Source organism: Oncorhynchus kisutch, linkage group LG18 (genome assembly GCF_002021735.2).
Source record: "Oncorhynchus kisutch isolate 150728-3 linkage group LG18, Okis_V2, whole genome shotgun sequence".
NCBI classification, from domain to species: domain Eukaryota; kingdom Metazoa; phylum Chordata; class Actinopteri; order Salmoniformes; family Salmonidae; genus Oncorhynchus; species Oncorhynchus kisutch.
This window is the reverse complement of record NC_034191.2, coordinates 57,778,375-57,798,659: the sequence shown is the minus strand read 5'-3', so window position 1 is coordinate 57,798,659 and position 20,285 is coordinate 57,778,375. Positions and strand designations below refer to the sequence as shown.

At 46.0% G+C, this 20,285-nt stretch overlaps 1 protein-coding gene across 1 annotated transcript in view; it reads right to left on the bottom strand.

The window, feature by feature from the left end:
* Positions 1-20,285, bottom strand: part of mpp7a (MAGUK p55 scaffold protein 7a) — a gene marked incomplete in the record, with an annotated part of 250,832 nt that overhangs the window by 17,933 nt on the left and 212,614 nt on the right. The window contains 1 exon segment of the mRNA XM_031796379.1: positions 2,742-2,822. Within this exon segment, the coding sequence (XP_031652239.1) occupies positions 2,742-2,822 (81 nt within the window).

Sequence of the window (20,285 nt, the reverse complement as noted above, 5' to 3'; positions counted from 1 at the left end):
TATCTGTCAGTGAATCTGGTAGTGAAATCAAAATGTTTAACCCGTATCCATCCTAATGGCTTATTGCAATCCTGCTATTGTTATGGACTGGCAGGCTGAAGGATGGTTTACGTTCTACACACACATGGAGGATAGAAAAAATACCCTCATTCAGAACACAAGCCTTATGGTGCTCTTCAGAAATACGTTTCTCAAATTAACAAAAGGAGGTAAGGCTTTTTTGGGCTTTTAATCCGAAACAACAGCGAGTGTTATCTGTAAAAAGGAAAAGAGACACTGGTGTAACTACGTTGTCTATAAGAGGTCAGACATAGAACCATTTGTGAACAATTAACAGCAGTCGTTACGGGAAAAAGGGACTTTAATACCGGTGACATTTCAAGTGGCAGACACAAAATGGGACACATCCATTATGCCACGCTGCATGTTACAAACATGGCAATTAATATCAACCGATTCCATTTATCCCTTCCTCCTCGCACATTTCCCAGCAAGCCTGCGCCCTGCTTAAATACATAAATCAAACCAATTCATTTTTCCGAACACATTGGCCTTGGTTCAGGCTTGTGGGCTCAGAAAGAGAATTTTGCTCCTCAACGCAAAAAAAATAAATAAATAAAGTTAGAAACTGAAAAACCTTGGCAGTGGTGTGAGTCTAAGTCATAACCAGCATTGGGGCTGGAAGGTGTTCAGAACTATGGCAAGCTGTCATTTAGTTCTTACAGACGGAGGGAGAGGAAGAAAGTGGTAAGGGAGCGTGGTCGGGGAGAGAGAGTTGGGGGTGGAGAGGGCAGGGGGGAAAGGAAGGGAGCGTGGAGCTGGTGCCAAAACATGAGGCAGTGGAATGGCATTTCTTCAGGAGGTAGAAAATAAAGCAGTCCCTCCATCGCTCTGGGCCTGTCATGTGGCCCACGATAAACAGACAATTACACAGTCAGGAGGAGAACCCCTCCATCGCTCTGGGCCTGTCATGTGGCCCACGATAAACAGACAATTACACAGTCAGGAGGAGAACCCCTCCATCGCTCTGGGCCTGTCATGTGGCCCACGATAAACAGACAATTACACAGTCAGGAGGAGAACCCCTCCATCGCTCTGGGCCTGTCATGTGGCCCACGATAAACAGACAATTACACAGTCAGGAGGAGAACCCCTCCATCGCTCTGGGCCTGTCATGTGGCCCACGATAAACAGACAATTACACAGTCAGGAGGAGAACCCCTCCATCGCTCTGGGCCTGTCATGTGGCCCACGATAAACAGACAATTACACAGTCAGGAGGAGAACCCCTCCATCGCTCTGGGCCTGTCATGTGGCCCACGATAAACAGACAATTACACAGTCAGGAGGAGAACCCCTCCATCGCTCTGGGCCTGTCATGTGGCCCACGATAAACAGACAATTACACAGTCAGGAGGAGAACCCCTCCATCGCTCTGGGCCTGTCATGTGGCCCACGATAAACAGACAATTACACAGTCAGGAGGAGAACCCCTCCATCGTTCTGGGCCTGTCATGTGGCCCACGATAAACAGACAATTACACAGTCAGGAGGAGAACCCCTCCATCGCTCTGGGCCTGTCATGTGGCCCACGATAAACAGACAATTACACAGTCAGGAGGAGAACCCCTCCACTCGCCTGGGTCCAGTGTGTGTGTGTGTGAGAGAGAGAGAAGGAGGGTGTGTGTGTGTGAGAGGAGTGTGTGTTTGTGGGCCTTGAGACGCACAGTCTGAGAGCAACGTCTTGATGCTAGTCACCCCCAGACAGCTCCGTGTTTGTGAGTGTGTGAGTGAGTGTGAGTCTATGCATGGGTCTATGGACCTTCACCCTTACCAACACCCACGAAGGCAACAACAAAAAACTGGCAGCAGAAAGCTAAACATAATTTATCCAGGGTGATGGATGATTTCTTACCAGTTAAAATCACGGGGGGCATTTGGCCTCCGTTTAGTGACAATCTAACCTGGCACCTGATAGGTTTACATTTCTGTGCCCGTGTACAGCCAATCTGTTTTCAGTGTAAATGCAGTACCAGACATTGTGTATGAGGGTTCAGCTCCCTGTGGGAATGCAGTCAGAGTGTACATCCCAAATGGCACCCTATTCCATATTGGATCTGTTCAAAATAAGTGCACCACATAGGGGACTGGGTGTCATTTGGCATGCACCCAGAGTAACTGGTCTCCATAACCATCTGATACAGACCAGAGCTTCTACTATTTATTCATTCCAAAGTCAGGAGCATCCGTCCTGCTGAGCACCTGACAACAGTTCACCTAGTGTCTGTCTGTATGTCTGTCTCTTTCCTGTCTGTCCGTCTGTGGATTGTAGAGGAGACTGAGGAAACCAAATGTCTACTTCAGACCCTAAAAGCATCAATATAAGGATCAGAAACATATGGAGATGAGAGGAGGTTTAAACTCAGACTGACTACCCCCTAACACAGTCCACGACTCCCCCCTGGTTTGGGAGAGAGGTTCAGTCTCAGTTAGACACACACCCCCCCAACACAGTCCACGACTCCCCCCTGGTCTGGGAGAGAGGTTCAGTCTCCATTAGACACACACGCCCAACACAGTCCACGACTCCCTCCTGGTCTGGGAGAGAGGTTCAGTCTCCATTAGACACACACCCCCAACACAGTCCACGACTCCCTCCTGGTCTGGGAGAGAGGTTCAGTCTCCATTAGACACACACCCCACCACCAGTCTGGTCTAGTGTACGGGTCAGGTAGACTTACGTGGCACGGTCACACTGAAGTGTTGGGGGTCAGAGATCAGCAGTTTCCTTTTCAGCTCATTCAGACCTACCCCTGTGGGACCTAGAGAGAGCGATAGAGAGAGAGAGTGAGAGCGAGAGAGAAAGCAGGACGGAGAGAGAGTTAAAGCATCATTAAAGCAACATCAGTCATGCATTCATCACCGCCTCCCCTTAACAAAGGTGGGCGAGATAGAGGCCGGGCCAGAGGAGCAAGGCAGTGTGGAGGCCAGGTCTGGTCCAGGATGGGACGCAGCAGAGCGGAATTGTTTCCATCCCATACGCCAATGAGAGACACTGATAAATGTGTGATGGTGTTTACAGACCCAGGCACACACACACGTGCATACACACACACAAACACACACACCTTGGCTAAGTCCATCCATGCTTGGAACTGAGAGGGCCAGACTGTGAAAGTCACTGACTGAGACCTCTGTGCTCTCACTACTGTAAATATGACTGAGGTGTAGTGAGAGGAGGAGAAAAGGAGGAGAGGAGTGAGGGAGAGGTAGAGGTAGGGGAGTGGGAGGGAGGAGGAGAGGAGTGAGGGAGGAGAAAAGGAGAAGATGATTGAGGGAGTGAGAGGAGGAGGAGTGAGAGGAGGAGGAAAGAATATGAGTGAGGGAGTGAGGAGGTAGAAGAGTGAGGGAGTGGGAGGAGAAGAGGAGTGAGGGAGTGGTGGAGGAGGAGAGGATTGAGACAGTGGTGGAGGAGAGGAGTGAGGGAGTGGGAGGAGGAGAGGGAGGAGGAGAAAGGGTGGAGTGGAATGAGGGAGTGGGAGGAGGAGAAAGGGAAGAGAGGAGTGAGGGAGTGGAATGAGGGAGTGGGAGGAGGAGAAAGGGAGGAGAGGAGTGAGGGAGTGGGAGGAGGAGAGGAGTGAGGGAGTGGGAGGAGGAGAGGAGTGAGGGAGTGGGAGGAGGAGAGGAGTGAGGGAGTGGGAGGAGGAGAAAAGGAGGAGAGGAGTGAGGGAGTGGGAGGAGGAGAGGAGTGAGGGAGTGGGAGGAGGAGAGGAGTGAGGGAGTGGGAGGAGGAGGAGTGAGAGGAGGAGGAAAGGATATGAGTGAGGGAGTGAGGAGGTAGAAGAGTGAGGGAGTGGGAGGAGGAGAGGAGTGGGAGGAGGAGAAGAGTGGGAGGTGGGGAGGGGTGAGGAGTGGGAGGAGGAGGGGACTGGGAGGAGGAGAAGAGTGGGAGGAGGAGAGGAGTGAGGGAGTGGTGGAGGAGGAGAGGATTGAGACGGTGGTGGAGGAGAGGAGTGAGGGAGTGGGAGGAGGAGAGGGAGGAGGAGAAAGGGAGGAGTGGAATCAGGGAGTGGGAGGAGGAGAAAGGGAGGAGAGGAGTGAGGGAGTGGGAGGAGGAGAGGAGTGAGGGAGTGGGAGGAGGAGAGGAGTGAGGGAGTGGGAGGAGGAGAGGAGTGAGGGAGTGGGAGGAGGAGAGGAGTGAGGGAGTGGGAGGAGGAGAGGAGTGAGGGAGTGGGAGGAGGAGAGGAGTAGAGGAGTGGGAGGAGGAGAGGAGTGAGGGAGTGGGAGGAGGAGAGGAGTGGGAGGAGGAGAGGAGTGGGGGAGTGGGGGGAGTGGGGGAGTGGGAGGAGGAGAGGAGTGAGGGAGTGGGAGGAGTGCAGCACCAACAGGCCTAAAGAGCACTTTGTTGTGTTTCCCTGAACAGCCTGAAAAATCAACAAGGATCCATCTCAGTGGGCAGCTGGGTTTTCCATCACATCTACTGGAGGGAGGGGGGAGAGGGAGAGAGAGGGGAGAGGGAGGGGGAGAGGGAGAGAGAGGGAGGGGGAGAGGGAGAGAGAGGGAGGGAGAAGTAATGCGCTATTGATTTGTCTGCGGCTCCAGATCCTTGCAACTTTTCCAAAACACAAACGCTGGCGCTCCCTCCTCTCCCCTCTCCCAGCCCCCCGTCCCCCCCCCCCCCGTCCCCCCCGTCTCCAGCCAGAAACCTATAGCATATAACATCAGCAGGAGTGACCAGGCTGATATATGAGGCTAATTCAAACTGACTTTGTATCGATGTCTTCAAGTAGTGTGGACAAGAATCAATTACGGAAGTACAAGGTTCCACGCCCCTGGTTCTAGAAGCGTTACAGCGGCAGGAAGCCCCACAGCTCCCGACTATCTGCCTGTAGAATGGCAAAAAGGCAGGGTTGATGGAATTCCTGACATGCTTGTCGTTCTGGGAAGGCACTACGAATGCATCGGGCCCTATTGGAAATTAATTTTTTCAGGCAAATGTGTCTAACAGGCCGCCATCTAAAACAAATGGACATTGAGTTCACTCAGTGGTGTGGAGGAGCTGGAAAAAGAGGGAGGTTTGGGTTATAAGCGGAGGTTGAACACAAATGCTGTACTGTTAGACATTAGTCATCATGTCTGTCTGTCTGTCCTATCTGGTGTGTTCACCTTTCACCTCCTGTCCGTCCTTTCAGAGAGATTTTAAGCTGCTCTGATAAACAGGTGTGAACAAAGACTGCCTTTAAGTGTGTGTGTGTGTGTGTGTGTGTGTGTGTGTGTGTGTGTGTGTGTGTGTGTGTGTGTGTGTGTGTGTGAGATAGTAACAGAGTGAGAGAGAGCAGAGTCTCTTCCTGAAGGATAAAGTCTCTCTCCAAGACAAGTACACACACGCGCGTGCCATTTGAGACAGCCCTACAGCAGTTTAGCGCTCGGCCACACATGTCCTCTCCATCACAAGGTCCCTGTAAGTGATAAAAGCTGTTTCCTCAGCACATTCAGTGTCCTCCACTCTCCATGTTAAAAAAGACCCCAAAAAATGTGGGGGAAAAAGCAAACTGCGGTCGCCGTCTCACATAAACAGCACATGGCCGCGTGAAGACAGCAATCAATCTTTCAGGAGAGTTTTCAGAGAACAAGTCCAAATGGGGTCTTGACCCTCTCCTCCGTGTTGATTTATTAAGATCAGGAAACGGATTTCACTTTAAAATGTGTTCCGAGAGACCACAAGGAATGTGACTGTGCTGTTTAAAGAAGGACGTGCGTGTCGTCGGCGCTCCAGCGTGTTGTTGTAGGTGTTAAAGGCGCTGGAGCGGAGTAACATCAAGACAGAGGAGCAGGCTGCTCCCAGCCACAAGTCTAGTGGCCTAAATGGCGCCCTATATTCCTTTATAGTGCACTACTTTACACCGCACTACTTCACACCAGGCACCATAGGGAATAGTTTTTAGTTCAAGCACGTTGTTTGTCGGGAGGCAGAGCGGAGCAGCCGTTTCAGTGGTTGTTGGCCCTTCTTCCCGGCGGCGTCAGGCCCAGCCACGAGCACCTCGCCGTGGGATGACAAACGGCTCACGCTCCCTTACACTTTTACAGCTCTCATTAAACTATTCTCACCTTCTACATCGTTCCCTCGCCAGCAGGCGTTCTCTCGGTCTCGCTCTTTCTCTGTCTGTGTCCTAAATGTCACACTTTGCCCTATATAGTGCTGCTGGGCACTGGTCAAAAGTAGTGCACTACAGAGGGAAGGGAATAAGGTGCCATTTGGGACCCAAGCCTCTCACTACCTCTGCGTCTGATGTACGGTGGAGGACAACACACACGTTGCCTGTGAGGCCCATATAACCTGGGGTAAAGAACACACTGGGGTGGGACGTTGTGAACTAGCAGAAACAAACAGGCTTGTTCTTTTGTGCATTGTTTGTTTTTAACAATCTCCAATACAATGTTGACCTTATAAAACAAAACGGCACCATAAAAAAGCATATTTCTTTGCAACTGTTTCTGAATTATACTTGATTGGTAGTGTATTGTGTTATATTGAGTCTCCCTCTCTCCCTCCTCTGGGAGGGAGCGCGGTGTGGTGGGTCGGTGCTCTTGCCCTCCTCTCCTCAGGCAGGTTGCAGTGCCAGTAAAAGTGTCAGACTGCATTACTGCCCTCATTAGAGAAACAGCCTTTAATATCTGGAGCTTAATAACTTCCAGGCCAAACGCAGAGCACATCACATAGCGTTAGAGCTGAGGGGGAGAGGAGGGGCGATGTGGACGCTGTGAGTCCTATCCAACCTCCACCACCCAGCCAGCCAGACAAGGGTAACTTCAGCCTCCTCCAACCAGACCTTAACCCTGCACTGTTGAGTCCAACAAGGCTATGATAACAACTATATGTGGAACACTATCCTAAGGCCATTTCACACTACTACGAACCATGCCTGGAAACAAATACTAATTTATAAAAACAGATAAACATATTGTTTCATCTTTTGAAATCCGATCTCTCTGTGGTCCACATTCATTCTAATAAGAGTGAGGAGAGTACAGGGTCTACTTTGTTCGTTGGAGATCATTTTTACATTCCTTTTCATCCACGTAGACGGATGAACAACTAGAGGGACGTTGGACACTCCAGTGATCTTTCTTGTGTGTGTATGTGAGTGTATGTAAGTGTATGTAAGTGTATGTGGGTGTATGTAAGTGTATGTAAGTGTATGTGGGTGTATGTGAGTGTATGTGAGTGTATGTGTATGTGAGTGTATGTGAGTGCATGTGGATTTATGTGTATGTATGTGGGTGTATGTGTGTGTATGTGTATGTATGTGGGTGTATGTGTGTGTATGTGAGTGTATGTGTGTGTATGTGACTGTATGTGAGTGTATGTGAGTGAGTGTGTGTGTGTATGTGTGTGTATGTGAGTGAGTGTATGTGTGTGTATGTATGTGTGTGTATGTATGTGTGTGTATGTACATTTATTCCTGGATCTCCCAGCTAGCTGCTATCCGTGTGACTATCGGCTTTCGTTGATTCCGGAGCAAACATCAATTATTCCGGAGCTAGCCAGCTGAAGAGTTCCATCAGTCACTCCTGGACTACAATCACCTATCCGGACCCGTTTTACTGCCAACGCGGAGCCCCACAGGGCCTTCACAACTGGACTACCGACGTTATCTACCCAAGGGAGTTATCCAGCTGGCTCCTCTGTCGCGACGTTACCTGAACGCCCATCTGCGGTCCGCTAACCGTTAGCCGTCTTATCGGCTGCTATCTGAATAGACCTATTGGACAATATTTTTTCTTTCTTGGGCCTCTATAACTATATCTATTGTTTTTTTGCAAATTGGATTCATCCCCTCTACCACACGGAACCCCACTAATCCTACCGACGGAAACGCACGAGGTGGCTAATAACAGACCTCCATCCTATGCTAGCTTGCTACTGATGGCCCGGCTAGCTGTCTAAATCGCCGTGACCCCAACCAACCTCACTACTAACTGGACCCTTATGATCACTCGACTAAGCATGCCTCTCCTTAATGTCAATATGCCTTGTCCATTGCTGCTCTGGTTAGTGTTTATTGGCCTATTTCACTGTAGAGCCTCTAGTCCTGCTCACTATACCTAATCCAACCTATTAGTTCCACCACCCACACATGCGATGACATCTCCTGGTTTCAATGATGTTTCTAGAGACAATATCTCATACCTAGGTTTACGTCCACTGTATTCCCATCCTACCATACCTTTATCTGTACATTATACCTTGAAGCTATTTTATCGCCCCCAGAAACCTCCTTTTACTCTCTGTTCCAGACGTTCTAGACAACCAATTCTTATTGCTTTTAGCCGTACCCTTATCCTACTCCTCCTCTTTTCCTCTGGTGATATAGAGGTGAATCCAGGCCCTGCAGTGCCTAGCTCAACTCCTATTCCCCAGGCACTCTCTTTTGATGACATCTGTAACTGTAAAAGCCTTGGTTTCATGCATGTTAACATCAGAAGCCTCCTCCCTAAGTTTGTTTTATTCACTGCTTTAGCACACTCTGCTAACCCGGATGTTCTAGCTGTGTCTGAATCCTGGCTTAGGAAGACCACCAAAAATTTTGACATTTTCATCCCAAACTACAACATTTTCAGAAGAGATAGAACTGCCAAAGGGGCGGTGTTGCAATCTACTGCAAAGATAGCCTGCAGAGTTCTGTCCTACTATCCAGGTCTGTACCCAAACAATTTGAACTTCTACTTTTAAAAATCCACCTCTCTAAAAACAAGTCTCTCACCGTTGCTGCCTGCTATAGACCACCCTCTGCCCCCAGCTGTGCTCTGGACACCATATGTGAACTGATTGCCCCCCATCTATCTTCAGAGCTCGTGCTGCTAGGCGACCTAAACTGGAACATGCTTAACACCCCAGCCATCCTACAATCTAAGCTTGATGCCCTCAATCTCACACAAATTATCAATGAACCTACCAGGCACCTCCACAAAGCCTTAAACACGGGCAACCTCATAGATATCATCCTAACCAACTTGCCCTCTAAATACACCTCTGCTGTCTTCAACCAAGATCTCAGCGATCACTGCCTCATTGCCTGCATCCGTAATGGGTCAGCGGTCAAACGACCTCCACTCATCACTGTCAAAAGCTCCCTGAAACACTTCAGCGAGCAGGCCTTTCTAATCGATCTGGCCGGGGTATCCTGGAAGGATATTGATCTCATCCCGTCAGTAGAGGATGCCTGGTTATTTTTTTTAAATGCCTTCCTAACCATCTTAAATAAGCATGCCCCATTCAAGAAATTTAGAACCAGGAACAGATATAGCCCTTGGTTCTCCCCAGACCTGACTGCCCTTAACCAACACAAAAACATCCTATGGCGTTCTGCATTAGCGTCAAACAGCCCCTGTGATATGCAGCTGTCCAGGGAAGCTAGAAACCATTATACACAGGCAGTTAGAAAAGCCAAGGCTAGCTTTTTCAAGCAGAAATTTGCTTCCTGCAACACTAACTCAAAAGAGTTCTGGGACACTGTAAAGTCCATGGAGAATAAGAACACCTCCTCCCAGCTGCCCACTGCACTGAAGATAGGAAACACTGTCACCACTGATAAATCCACTATAATTGAGAATTTCAATAAGCATTTCTCTACGGCTGGCCATGCTTTCCACCAGGCTACTCCTACCCCGGTCAACAGCACTGCACCCCCCACAGCAACTCGCCCAAGCCTTCCCCATTTCTCCTTCTCCCAAATCCAGTCAGCTGATGTTCTGAAAGAGCTGCAAAATCTGGACCCCTACAAATCGGCCAGGCTAGACAATCTGGACCCTTTCTTTCTAAAATGATCTGCCGAAATTGTTGCCACCCCTATTGCTAGCCTGATCAACCTCTCTTTCGTGTCGTCTGAGATTCCCAAAGATTGGAAAGCAGCTGCGGTCATCCCCCTCTTCAAAGGGGGGGACACTCTTGACCCAAACTGCTACAGACCTAGATATCTATCCTACCCTGCCTTTCTAAGGTCTTCGAAAGCCAAGTCAACAAACAGATTACCGACCATTTCGAATCTCACCATACCTTCTCTGCTATGCAATCTGTTTTCAGAGCTGGTCATGGGTGCACCTCAGCCACGCTCAAGGTCCTAAACGATATCTTGACCGCCATCGATAAGAAACATTACTGTGCAGCCGTATTCATTGATCTGGCCAAGGCTTTCGACTCTGTCAATCACCACATCCTCATCGGCAGACTCGACAGCCTTGGTTTCTCAAATGATTGCCTCGCCTGGTTCACCAACTACTTATCTGATAGAGTTCAGTGTGCCAAATTGGAGGGTCTGCTGTCCGGGGGTGCCACAGGGTTCAATTCTTGGACCGACTCTCTTCTCTGTATACATCAATGATGTCGCTCTTGCTGCTGGTGAGCCTCTGATCCACCTCTACGCAGACGACACCATTCTGTATACTTCTGGCCCTTCTTTGGAAACTGTGTTAACAACCCTCCAGGCAAGCTTCAATGCCATACAACTTCTCCTTCCGTGGCCTCCAATTGCTCTTAAATACAAGTAAAACTAAATGCATGCTCTTCAACCGATCGCTGCCTGCACCTGCCCGCCTGTCGAATATCACTACTCTGGACGGCTCTGACTTAGAATACGTGGACAACTACAAATACCTAGGTGTCTGGTTAGACTGTAAACTCTCCTTCCAGACCCACATCAAACATCTCCAATCCAAAGTTAAATCTAGAATTGGCTTCCTATTTCGCAACAAAGCATCCTTCACTCATGCTGCCAAACATACCCTTGTAAAACTGACCATCCTACCAATCCTCGACTTCGGCGATGTCATTTACAAAATAGCCTCCAATACCCTACTCAACAAATTGGATGCAGTCTATCACAGTGCAATCCGTTTTATCACCAAAGCCCCATATACTACCCACCATTGCGACCTGTACGCTCTCGTTGGCTGGCCCTCGCTTCATACTCGTCGCCAAACCCACTGGCTCCATGTCATCTACAAGACCCTGCTAGGTAAAGTCCCCCCTTATCTCAGCTCGCTGGTCACCATAGCATCACCCACCTGTAGCACGCGCTCCAGCAGGTATATCTCTCTGGTCACCCCCAAAACCAATTCTTTCTTTGGCCGCCTCTCCTTCCAGTTCTCTGCTGCCAATGACTGGAACGAACTACAAAAATCTCTGAAACTGGAAACACTTATCTCCCTCACTAGCTTTAAGCACCAACTGTCAGAGCAGCTCACAGATTACTGCACCTGTACATAGCCCACCTATAATTTAGCCCAAACAACTACCTCTTTCCCTACTGTATTTATTTATTTATTTTGCTCCTTTGCACCCCATTATTTTTATTTCTACTGTGCACATTCTTCCACTGCAAATCTACCATTCCAGTGTTTTACTTGCTATATTGTATTTACTTTGCCACCATGGCCTTTTTTTGCCTTTACCTCCCTTATCTCACCTCATTTGCTCACATCGTATTTAGACTTGTTTATACTGTATTATTGACTGTATGTTTGTTTTACTCCATGTGTAACTCTGTGTCGTTGTATGTGTCGAACTGCTTTTCTTTATCTTGGCCAGGTCGCAATTGTAAATGAGAACTTGTTCCCCAACATGCCTACCTGGTTAAATAAAGGTGAAATAAAATAAAATATGTGAGTGTATGTGAGTATGTGGGTGAATGTGAGTGTATGTGAGTGAGTGTATGTGAGTGAGTGTATGTGTGTGTATGTGAATGTGAGTGTATGTGAGTGAATGTGAGTGAATGTGTGTGTGTGTGTGTGTGTGTGTGTGTGTATGTGAGTGAATGTGTGTGTGTGTGTGTATGTGAGTGTGTGAGTGTATGTGAGTGTATGTATGTGAGTGTATGTGTGTGTATGTGAGTGTGAGTGTATGTGTGTGTATGTGAGTGTATGTGTGTGTATGTGAGTGCATGTGTGTGTATATGTGAGTGTATGTGTGTGTATGTGTGTGTGTATGTGAGTGTGTGAGTCTATGTGTGTGTGTATGTGAATGTATGTGTGTGTATGTGAATGTATGTGTGTGTATGTGAATGTATGTGTGTGTATGTGAATGTATGTATGTGAGTGACTGTATGTGTGTGTATGTATGTGTGTATGTGTATGTATGTGAGTATGTGTGTGTATGTGAGTATGTGAGTGTATGTGTGTGTATTTTAGTGATGTGCGTGTATGTGCATGTATGTGAGTGTATTAGTATGTATGTGAGTGTATGTGTGTGTATGTGTGTGTATGTGAGTGTATGTGCGTGTATGTGTGAGTATGTGAATATATGTGTGTGTATGTGAGTGTGTGTATGTGAGTGAGTGTATGTGTGTGTATGTGAGTGAGTGTATGTGTGTGTATGTGAGTGAGTGTGTGTGTATGTGAGTGAGTGAGTGAGTGGTGTATGTGAGTGAGTGAGTGTGTATGTGAGTGAGTGTATGTGTGTGTATGTGAGTGAGTGAGTGTGTGTGTTAGTGAGTGTATGTGAGTGTATGTGAGTGTATGTGAATGTATGTGTGTGTATGTGAGTGTATGTGTGTGTGTGAGTATGTGAGTGTGTGAGTATGTGAGTGTGTGAGTATATGTGAGTGTGTGTGTGAATGTGAGTGTATGTGAGTGTATGTGAGTGAATGTGTGTATGTGCGTATGTGCGTGTATGAGTGTGTATGTGTGTGTATGTGAGTGTATGTGAGTGAGTATATGTATGTGAGTGAGTGTATGTATGTGAGTGTATGTGAGTGTATATGCGAGTGTATGTGTGTCTATGTGTGAGTGTGAGTGTATGTGTGTGTATGTGAGTGTATGTGTGTGTGTGAGTGTATGTGAGTGTATGTGTGTGTGAGTGTATGTGTGAGTGTGTGAGTGTATGTGTGTGTGAGTGTATGTGTGTGTATGTGAATGTTTGTGTGTGTATGTGAGTGTGTGTATGTGAGTGAGAGTATGTGTGTGTATGTGAGTGTATATGCGAGTGTATGTGTGTCTATGTGTGAGTGTGTGAGTGTATGTGTGTGTGTATGTGAGTGTATGTGTGTGTATGTGAGTGTATGTGTGTGTGTGAGTGTATGTGTGTGTGAGTGTATGTGAGTGTGTATGTGTGAGTGTGTGAGTGAGTGTATGTGAGTGTATGTGTGTGAATGTATGTGTGTGTGTATGTGAGTGTGTGAGTGTATGTGAGTGTGTGTGTGTGAGTGTATGTGTGTGTGTGTGAGTGTATGTGTGTGTATGTGAGTGTGTATGTGAGTGTGTGAGTGTATGTGGGTGTATGTGAGTGTATGTGGGTGTATGTGAGTGTATGTGTGTGTATGTATGTGGGTGTATGTGAGTGTATGTGTGTGTATGTGAGTGTGTATGTGAGTGAGTGTATGTGAGTGTGTGAGTGTATGTGTGTGTATGTGAGTGTATGTGGGTGTATGTGAGTGTATGTGTGTGTATGTATGTGGGTGTATGTGAGTGTATGTGTGTGTGAGTGTATGTGAGTGTGTGAGTGTATGTGTGTGTATGTGTGAGTGTGTGAGTGTATGTGTGTGTATGTATGTGGGTGTATGTGAGTGTATGTGTGTGTATGTATGTGAGTGAGTGTATGTGTGTGTGTGTATGTGAGTGAGTGTATGTGTGTGTGTGTATGTGAGTGAGTGTATGTGTGTGTATGTGAGTGAGTGTATGTGTGTGTATGTGAGTGTATGTGTGTGGGTGTATGTGAGTGTATGTGTGTGTATGTGTGTGTATGTATGTGAGTGTATGTGTGTGTGTATGTGAGTGAGTGTATGTGTGTGTGTGTATGTGAGTGAGTGTATGTGTGTGTATGTGAGTGAGTGTATGTGTGTGTGTGTATGTGAGTGAGTATGTGAGTGTATGTGTGTGAATGTATGTGTGTGTGTATGTGAGTGTGTGAGTGTATGTGAGTGTGTGTGTGTATGTGTGAGTGTATGTGTGTGTGTGAGTGTGAGTGTGAGTGTATGTATGTGAGTGTATGTGTGTGTATGTGAGTGTATGTGTGTGTATGTGAGTGTGTATGTGAGTGAGTGTATGTGAGTGTGTGAGTGTATGTGGGTGTATGTGAGTGTATGTGGGTGTATGTGAGTGTATGTGGGTGTATGTGAGTGTATGTGTGTGTATGTATGTGGGTGTATGTGGGTGTATGTGTGTGTATGTATGTGAGTGTATGTGTGTGTATGTGAGTGTGTATGTGAGTGAGTGTATGTGAGTGTGTGAGTGTATGTGTGTGTATGTGAGTGTATGTGTGTGTATGTATGTGGGTGTATGTGAGTGTATGTGTGTGTATGTATGTGAGTGTATGTGTGTGTATGTGAGTGAGTGTATGTGTGTGTATGTGAGTGTGTATGTGAGTGAGTGTATGTGAGTGTGTGAGTGTATGTGTGTGTATGTGAGTGTATGTGGGTGTATGTGAGTGTATGTGTGTGTATGTATGTGGGTGTATGTGAGTGTATGTGTGTGTGAGTGTGTGAGTGTATGTGTGTGTATGTGTGAGTGTGTGAGTGTATGTGTGTGTATGTATGTGGTTGTATGTGAGTGTATGTGTGTGCATGTATGTGAGTGAGTGTATGTGTGTGTGTGTATGTGAGTGAGTGTATGTGTGTGTATGTGAGTGAGTGTATGTGTGTGTATGTGAGTGAGTGTATGTGTGTGTATGTGAGTGTATGTGTGTGGGTGTATGTGAGTGTATGTGTGTGTATGTATGTGGGTGTATGTGAGTGTATGTGTGTGTATGTATGTGAGTGTATGTGTGTGTGTATGTGAGTGAGTATGTGTGTGTATGTGAGTGAGTGTATGTGTGTGTGTGTATGTGAGTGAGTGTATGTGTGTGTATGTGAGTGAGTGTATGTGTGTGTATGTGAGTGTATGTGAGTGTATGTGTGTGTGTGAGTGAGTGTATGTGTGTGTATGTGTATGTGCGTGTATATGAGTGAGTGTATGTGAGTGTATGTGAGTGAGTGTATGTGTGTGAGAGTGAGTGTATGTGTGTGTATGTGAGTGAGTGTGTATGTGAGTGTATGTGAGTGTGTGAGTGTATGTGTGTGTATGTGTGAGTGTGTGAGTGTATGTGTGTGTATGTGAGTGTATGTGTGTGAATGTATGTGTGTGTGTATGTGAGTGTGTGAGTGTATGTGTGTGTATGTGTGAGTGTATGCGTGTGTGTGTGAGTGAGAGTGTATATATGTGAGTGTATGTGTGTGTATGTGAGTGTATGTGTGTGTGTATGTGAGTGTGTATGTGAGTGTGTATGTGAGTGTGTATGTGAGTGAGTGTATGTGAGTGTGTGAGTGTATGTGAATGTGAGTGTATGTGGGTGTATGTGAGTGTATGTGTGTGTATGTATGTGGGTGTATGTGAGTGTATGTGTGTGTATGTATGTGAGTGTATGTGTGTGTGTACGTGAGTGAGTGTATGTGTGTGTGTGTATGTGAGTGGAGTGTATGTGTGTGTATGTGAGTGAGTGTATGTGTGTGTATGTGAGTGTATGTATGTGAGTGTATGTGTGTGTGTGTGAGTGAGTGTATGTGTGTGTATGTGAGTGAGTGTATGTGCGTGTATATGAGTGAGTGTGAGACGGTGGGAGCGAGAGAGAGATGGCGGGAAGTAGAGCGAGGGAGAGCGAGAGAAAGAGATGGTGGGAGGGAGAGAGAGAGAGGAGAAAAGAGATGGCGGGAGGGAGAAAGAGATGGCGGGAGGAGAGGGAGAGAAAGAGATGGCGGGAGGGAGAGGGAGAGAAAGAGATGGCGGGAGGGAGAGGGAGAGAAAGAGATGACGGGAAGGGAGAGGGAGAGAAAGAGATGGCGGGAGGGAGAGGGAGAGAAAGAGATGGCGGGAGGGAGAGGGAGAGAAAGAGATGACGGGAGGGAGAGGGGAGAGAAAGAGATGGCGGGAGGGAGAGGGAGAGAGAGAAAGAGATGGCGGGAGAGAGAGAGTCCTCATAATAAGAAAAAGTGAGAGCACTCCAGAGAGAAACAGGAAACATAAAACAGATCTTTCCTTGGCCTTTCTCTTCATTAGGTGTGAAATTGTCCATAGGTTGTCGTCCAAATTACAGAAGTGAATTGAAAATATTTACATTAGTGTGACAGAGGAGGGGTTATGTGAGTGTATGTGTATGTGTGTGTGTATGTGAGTGTATGTGAGTGTATGTGAGTGTATGTGAGTGTATGTGTGTGAATGTGAGTATATGTGTGTGAATGTGAGTATATGTGTGTGTATATGTGCGTGTATGTGCGTGTATGTGAGTGTATATGTGTGTGTGTATGTGAGTGTATGTGTGTGTATGTGTGTGTGTATGTGAGTGTATGTGTGTGTATGTGTGTGTGTATGTGAGTGTATGTGTGTGTATGTGAGTGTATGTGAGTGTATGTGAGTGTATGTGAATGTATGTGTGTGTGTATGTGAGTGTATGTGAGTGTATGTGAGTGTATGTGAGTGTATGTGAGTGTATGTGAGTGTGTATGTGAGTGAGTGTGAGTGAGTGTGAGTGTATGTGAGTGTATGTGTATATGTGAGTGTATGTATGTGAGTGTATGTGAGTGTGTATGTGAGTGTATGTGAGTGTGTATGTGAGTGTATGTGTGTGTGTATGTGAGTGTATGTGTGTGTATGTGAGTGTATGTGTGTGTATGTGAGTGTATGTGAGTGTATGTGAGTGTATGTGTGTGTATGTGTGTGTATGTGTGAGTGTATGTGTGAGTGTATGTGTGTGTATGTGTGAGTGTATGTGTATATGTGAGTGTATGTGTGTGTGTATGCGAATGTGTGAGTGTATGTGTGTGCATGTGAATGTATGTGAGCGTATGTGAATGTATGTGTGTGTGTATGTGAGTGTGTGAGTGTGTATGTGAGTGTGTGTGTGTGAATGTATGTGTGTGTGTATGTGAGTGTGTGAGTGTATGTGAGTGTGTGTGAGTGTGAGTGTATGTATGTGAGTGTATGTGTATATGTGAGTGTATGTGTGTGTATGTGAGTGTATGTGTGTGTATGTGAGTGTGTATGTGAGTGTGTGTGGGTGTATGTGAGTGTATGTGTGTGTATGTATGTGGGTGTATGTGAGTGTATGTGTGTGTGAGTGTATGTGAGTGTGTGAGTGTATGTGTGTGTATGTGTGAGTGTATGTGTGTGTATGTGAGTGTGTGAGTGTATGTGAGTGTATGTGTGTGTATGTGTGTGTGTGTGAGTTTGAGTGTATGTATGTGAGTGTATGTGTATATATGTGAGTGTATGTGAGTGTATGTGTGTGTATGTGAGTGTGTATGTGAGTGAGTGTATGTGAGTGTGTGTGAGTGTATGTGAATGTGAGTGTATGTGGGTGTATGTGAGTGTATGTGGGTGTATGTGAGTGTATGTGTGTGTATGTATGTGGGTATATGTGAGTGTATGTGTGGTGTATGTATGTGAGTGTATGTGTGTGTGTATGTGAGTGAGTGTATGTGTGTGTGTATGTGTGAGTGTGTGAGTGTATGTGTGTGTATGTGAGTGTGTGAGTGTATGTGAGTGTATGTGTGTGTATGTGTGTGTATGTGTGTGAGTGTGAGTGTATGTATGTGAGTGTATGTGTATATATGTGAGTGTATGTGAGTGTGTATGTGAGTGAGTGTATGTGAGTGTGTGAGTGTATGTGAATGTGAGTGTATGTGGGTGTATGTGAGTGTATGTGGGTGTATGTGAGTGTATGTGTGTGTATGTATGTGGGTATATGTGAGTGTATGTGTGTGTATGTGTGTGTGTATGTGAGTGAGTGTATGTGTGTGTGTGTATGTGAGTGAGTGAGTGTATGTGTGTGTATGTGAGTGAGTGAGTGTGTGTGTATGTGAGTGTATGTATGTGAGTATGTGAGTATATGTATGTGAGTGTATGTGTGTGTGTGTGAGTGAGTGTATGTGCGTGTGTGTGAGTGAGTGTATGTGCGTGTATATGAGTGAGTGTATGTGCGTGTATATGTGTGTGTGTATGTGAGTGAGTGTATGTGTGTGTATGTGAGTGAGTGTATGTGTGTGTATGTGTGTGTGTGTGAGTGTGAGTGTATGTATGTGAGTGTATGTGTATATATGTGAGTGTATGTGAGTGTGTATGTGAGTGAGTGTATGTGAGTGTGTGAGTGTATGTGAATGTGAGTGTATGTGGGTGTATGTGAGTGTATGTGGGTGTATGTGAGTGTATGTGAGTGTATGTGTGTGTGTATGCGAATGTGTGAGTGTATGTGTGTGTGAGTGTATGTGAGTGTATGTGTGAGTGTATGTGTGTGTATGTGAGTGTGTGTGGTGTATGTGAATGTATGTGAGTGTATGTGAGTGTATGTGAATGTATGTGTGTGTGTATGTGAGTGTGTGAGTGTGTATGTGAGTGTGTGTGTGAATGTATGTGTGTGTGTATGTGAGTGTGTGAGTGTATGTGTGTGTATGTGTGAGTGTATGTGTGTGTGTGTGAGTGTGAGTGTATGTATGTGAGTGTATGTGTATATATGTGAGTGTATGTGTGTGTATGTGAGTGTATGTGTGTGTATGTATGTGGGTGTATGTGAGTGTATGTGTGTGTGAGTGTATGTGAGTGTGTGAGTGTATGTGTGTGTATGTGTGAGTGTATGTGTGTGTGTATGTGAGTGAGTGAGTGTATGTGTGTGTATGTGAGTGAGTGAGTGTGTGTGTATGTGAGTGTATGTATGTGAGTGTATGTGAGTGGTATGTATGTGAGTGTATGTGCGTGTATATGAGTGAGTGTATGTGCGTGTATATGTGTGTGTGTATGTGAGTGTGTATGTGAGTGAGTGTATGTGAGTGTGTGTGAGTGTATGTGAATGTATGTGGGTGTATGTGAGTGTATGGGGTGTATGTGAGTGTATGTGTGTGTATGTATGTGGGTATATGTGAGTGTATGTGTGTGTATGTATGTGAGTGTATGGTGTGTGTATGTGAGTGAGTGTATGTGTGTGTGTATGTGTGAGTGTGGTGAGTGTATGTGTGTGTATGTGAGTGTGTGAGTGTATGTGAGTGTATGTGTGTGTATGTGTGTGTATGTGTGTGAGTGTGAGTGTATGTATGTGAGTGTATGTATGTGAGTGTATGTGTATATATGTGAGTGTATGTGAGTGTATGTGTGTGTATGTGAGTGTGTATGTGAGTGAGTGTATGTGAGTGTGTGTGAGTGTATGTGAATGTGAGTGTATGTGGGTGTATGTGAGTGTATGTGGGTGTATGTGAGTGTATGTGTGTGTATGTATGTGGGTATATGTGAGTGTATGTGTGTGTATGTATGTGAGTGTATGTGTGTGTGTATGTGAGTGAGTGTATGTGTGTGTGTATGTGTGAGTGTGTGAGTGTATGTGTGTGTATGTGAGTGTGTGAGTGTATGTGAGTGTATGTGTGTGTATGTGTGTGTATGTGTGTGAGTGTGAGTGTATGTATGTGAGTGTATGTGTATATATGTGAGTGTATGTGAGTGTGTATGTGAGTGAGTGTATGTGAGTGTGTGAGTGTATGTGAATGTGAGTGTATGTGGGTGTATGTGAGTGTATGTGGGTGTACGTGTGTGTATGTATGTGGGTATATGTGAGTGTATGTGTGTGTATGTATGTGAGTGTATGTGTGTGTGTATGTGAGTGAGTGTATGTGTGTGTGTGTATGTGAGTGAGTGAGTGTATGTGTGTGTATGTGAGTGAGTGAGTGTGTGTGTATGTGAGTGTATGTATGTGAGTGTATGTGAGTGTATGTATGTGAGTGTATGTGTGTGTGTGTGAGTGAGTGTATGTGCGTGTGTGTGAGTGAGTGTATGTGCGTGTATATGAGTGAGTGTATGTGCGTGTATATGTGTGTGTGTATGTGAGTGTGTATGTGAGTGTATGTGAATGTATGTGGGTGTATGTGAGTGTATGTGGGGTGTATGTGAGTGTATGTGTGTGTATGTATGTGGGTATATGTGAGTGTATGTGTGTGTATGTATGTGAGTGTATGTGTGTGTGTATGTGAGTGAGTGTATGTGTGTGTGTATGTGTGAGTGTGTGAGTGTATGTGTGTGTATGTGAGTGTGTGAGTGTATGTGAGTGTATGTGTGTGTATGTGTGTGTATGTGTGTGAGTGTGAGTGTATTTATGTGAGTGTATGTGTATATATGTGAGTGTATGTGAGTGTGTATGTGAGTGAGTGTATGTGAGTGTGTGAGTGTATGTGAATGTGAGTGTATGTGGGTGTATGTGAGTGTATGTGGGTGTATGTGTGTGTATGTATGTGGGTATATGTGAGTGTATGTGTGTGTATGTATGTGAGTGTATGTGTGTGTGT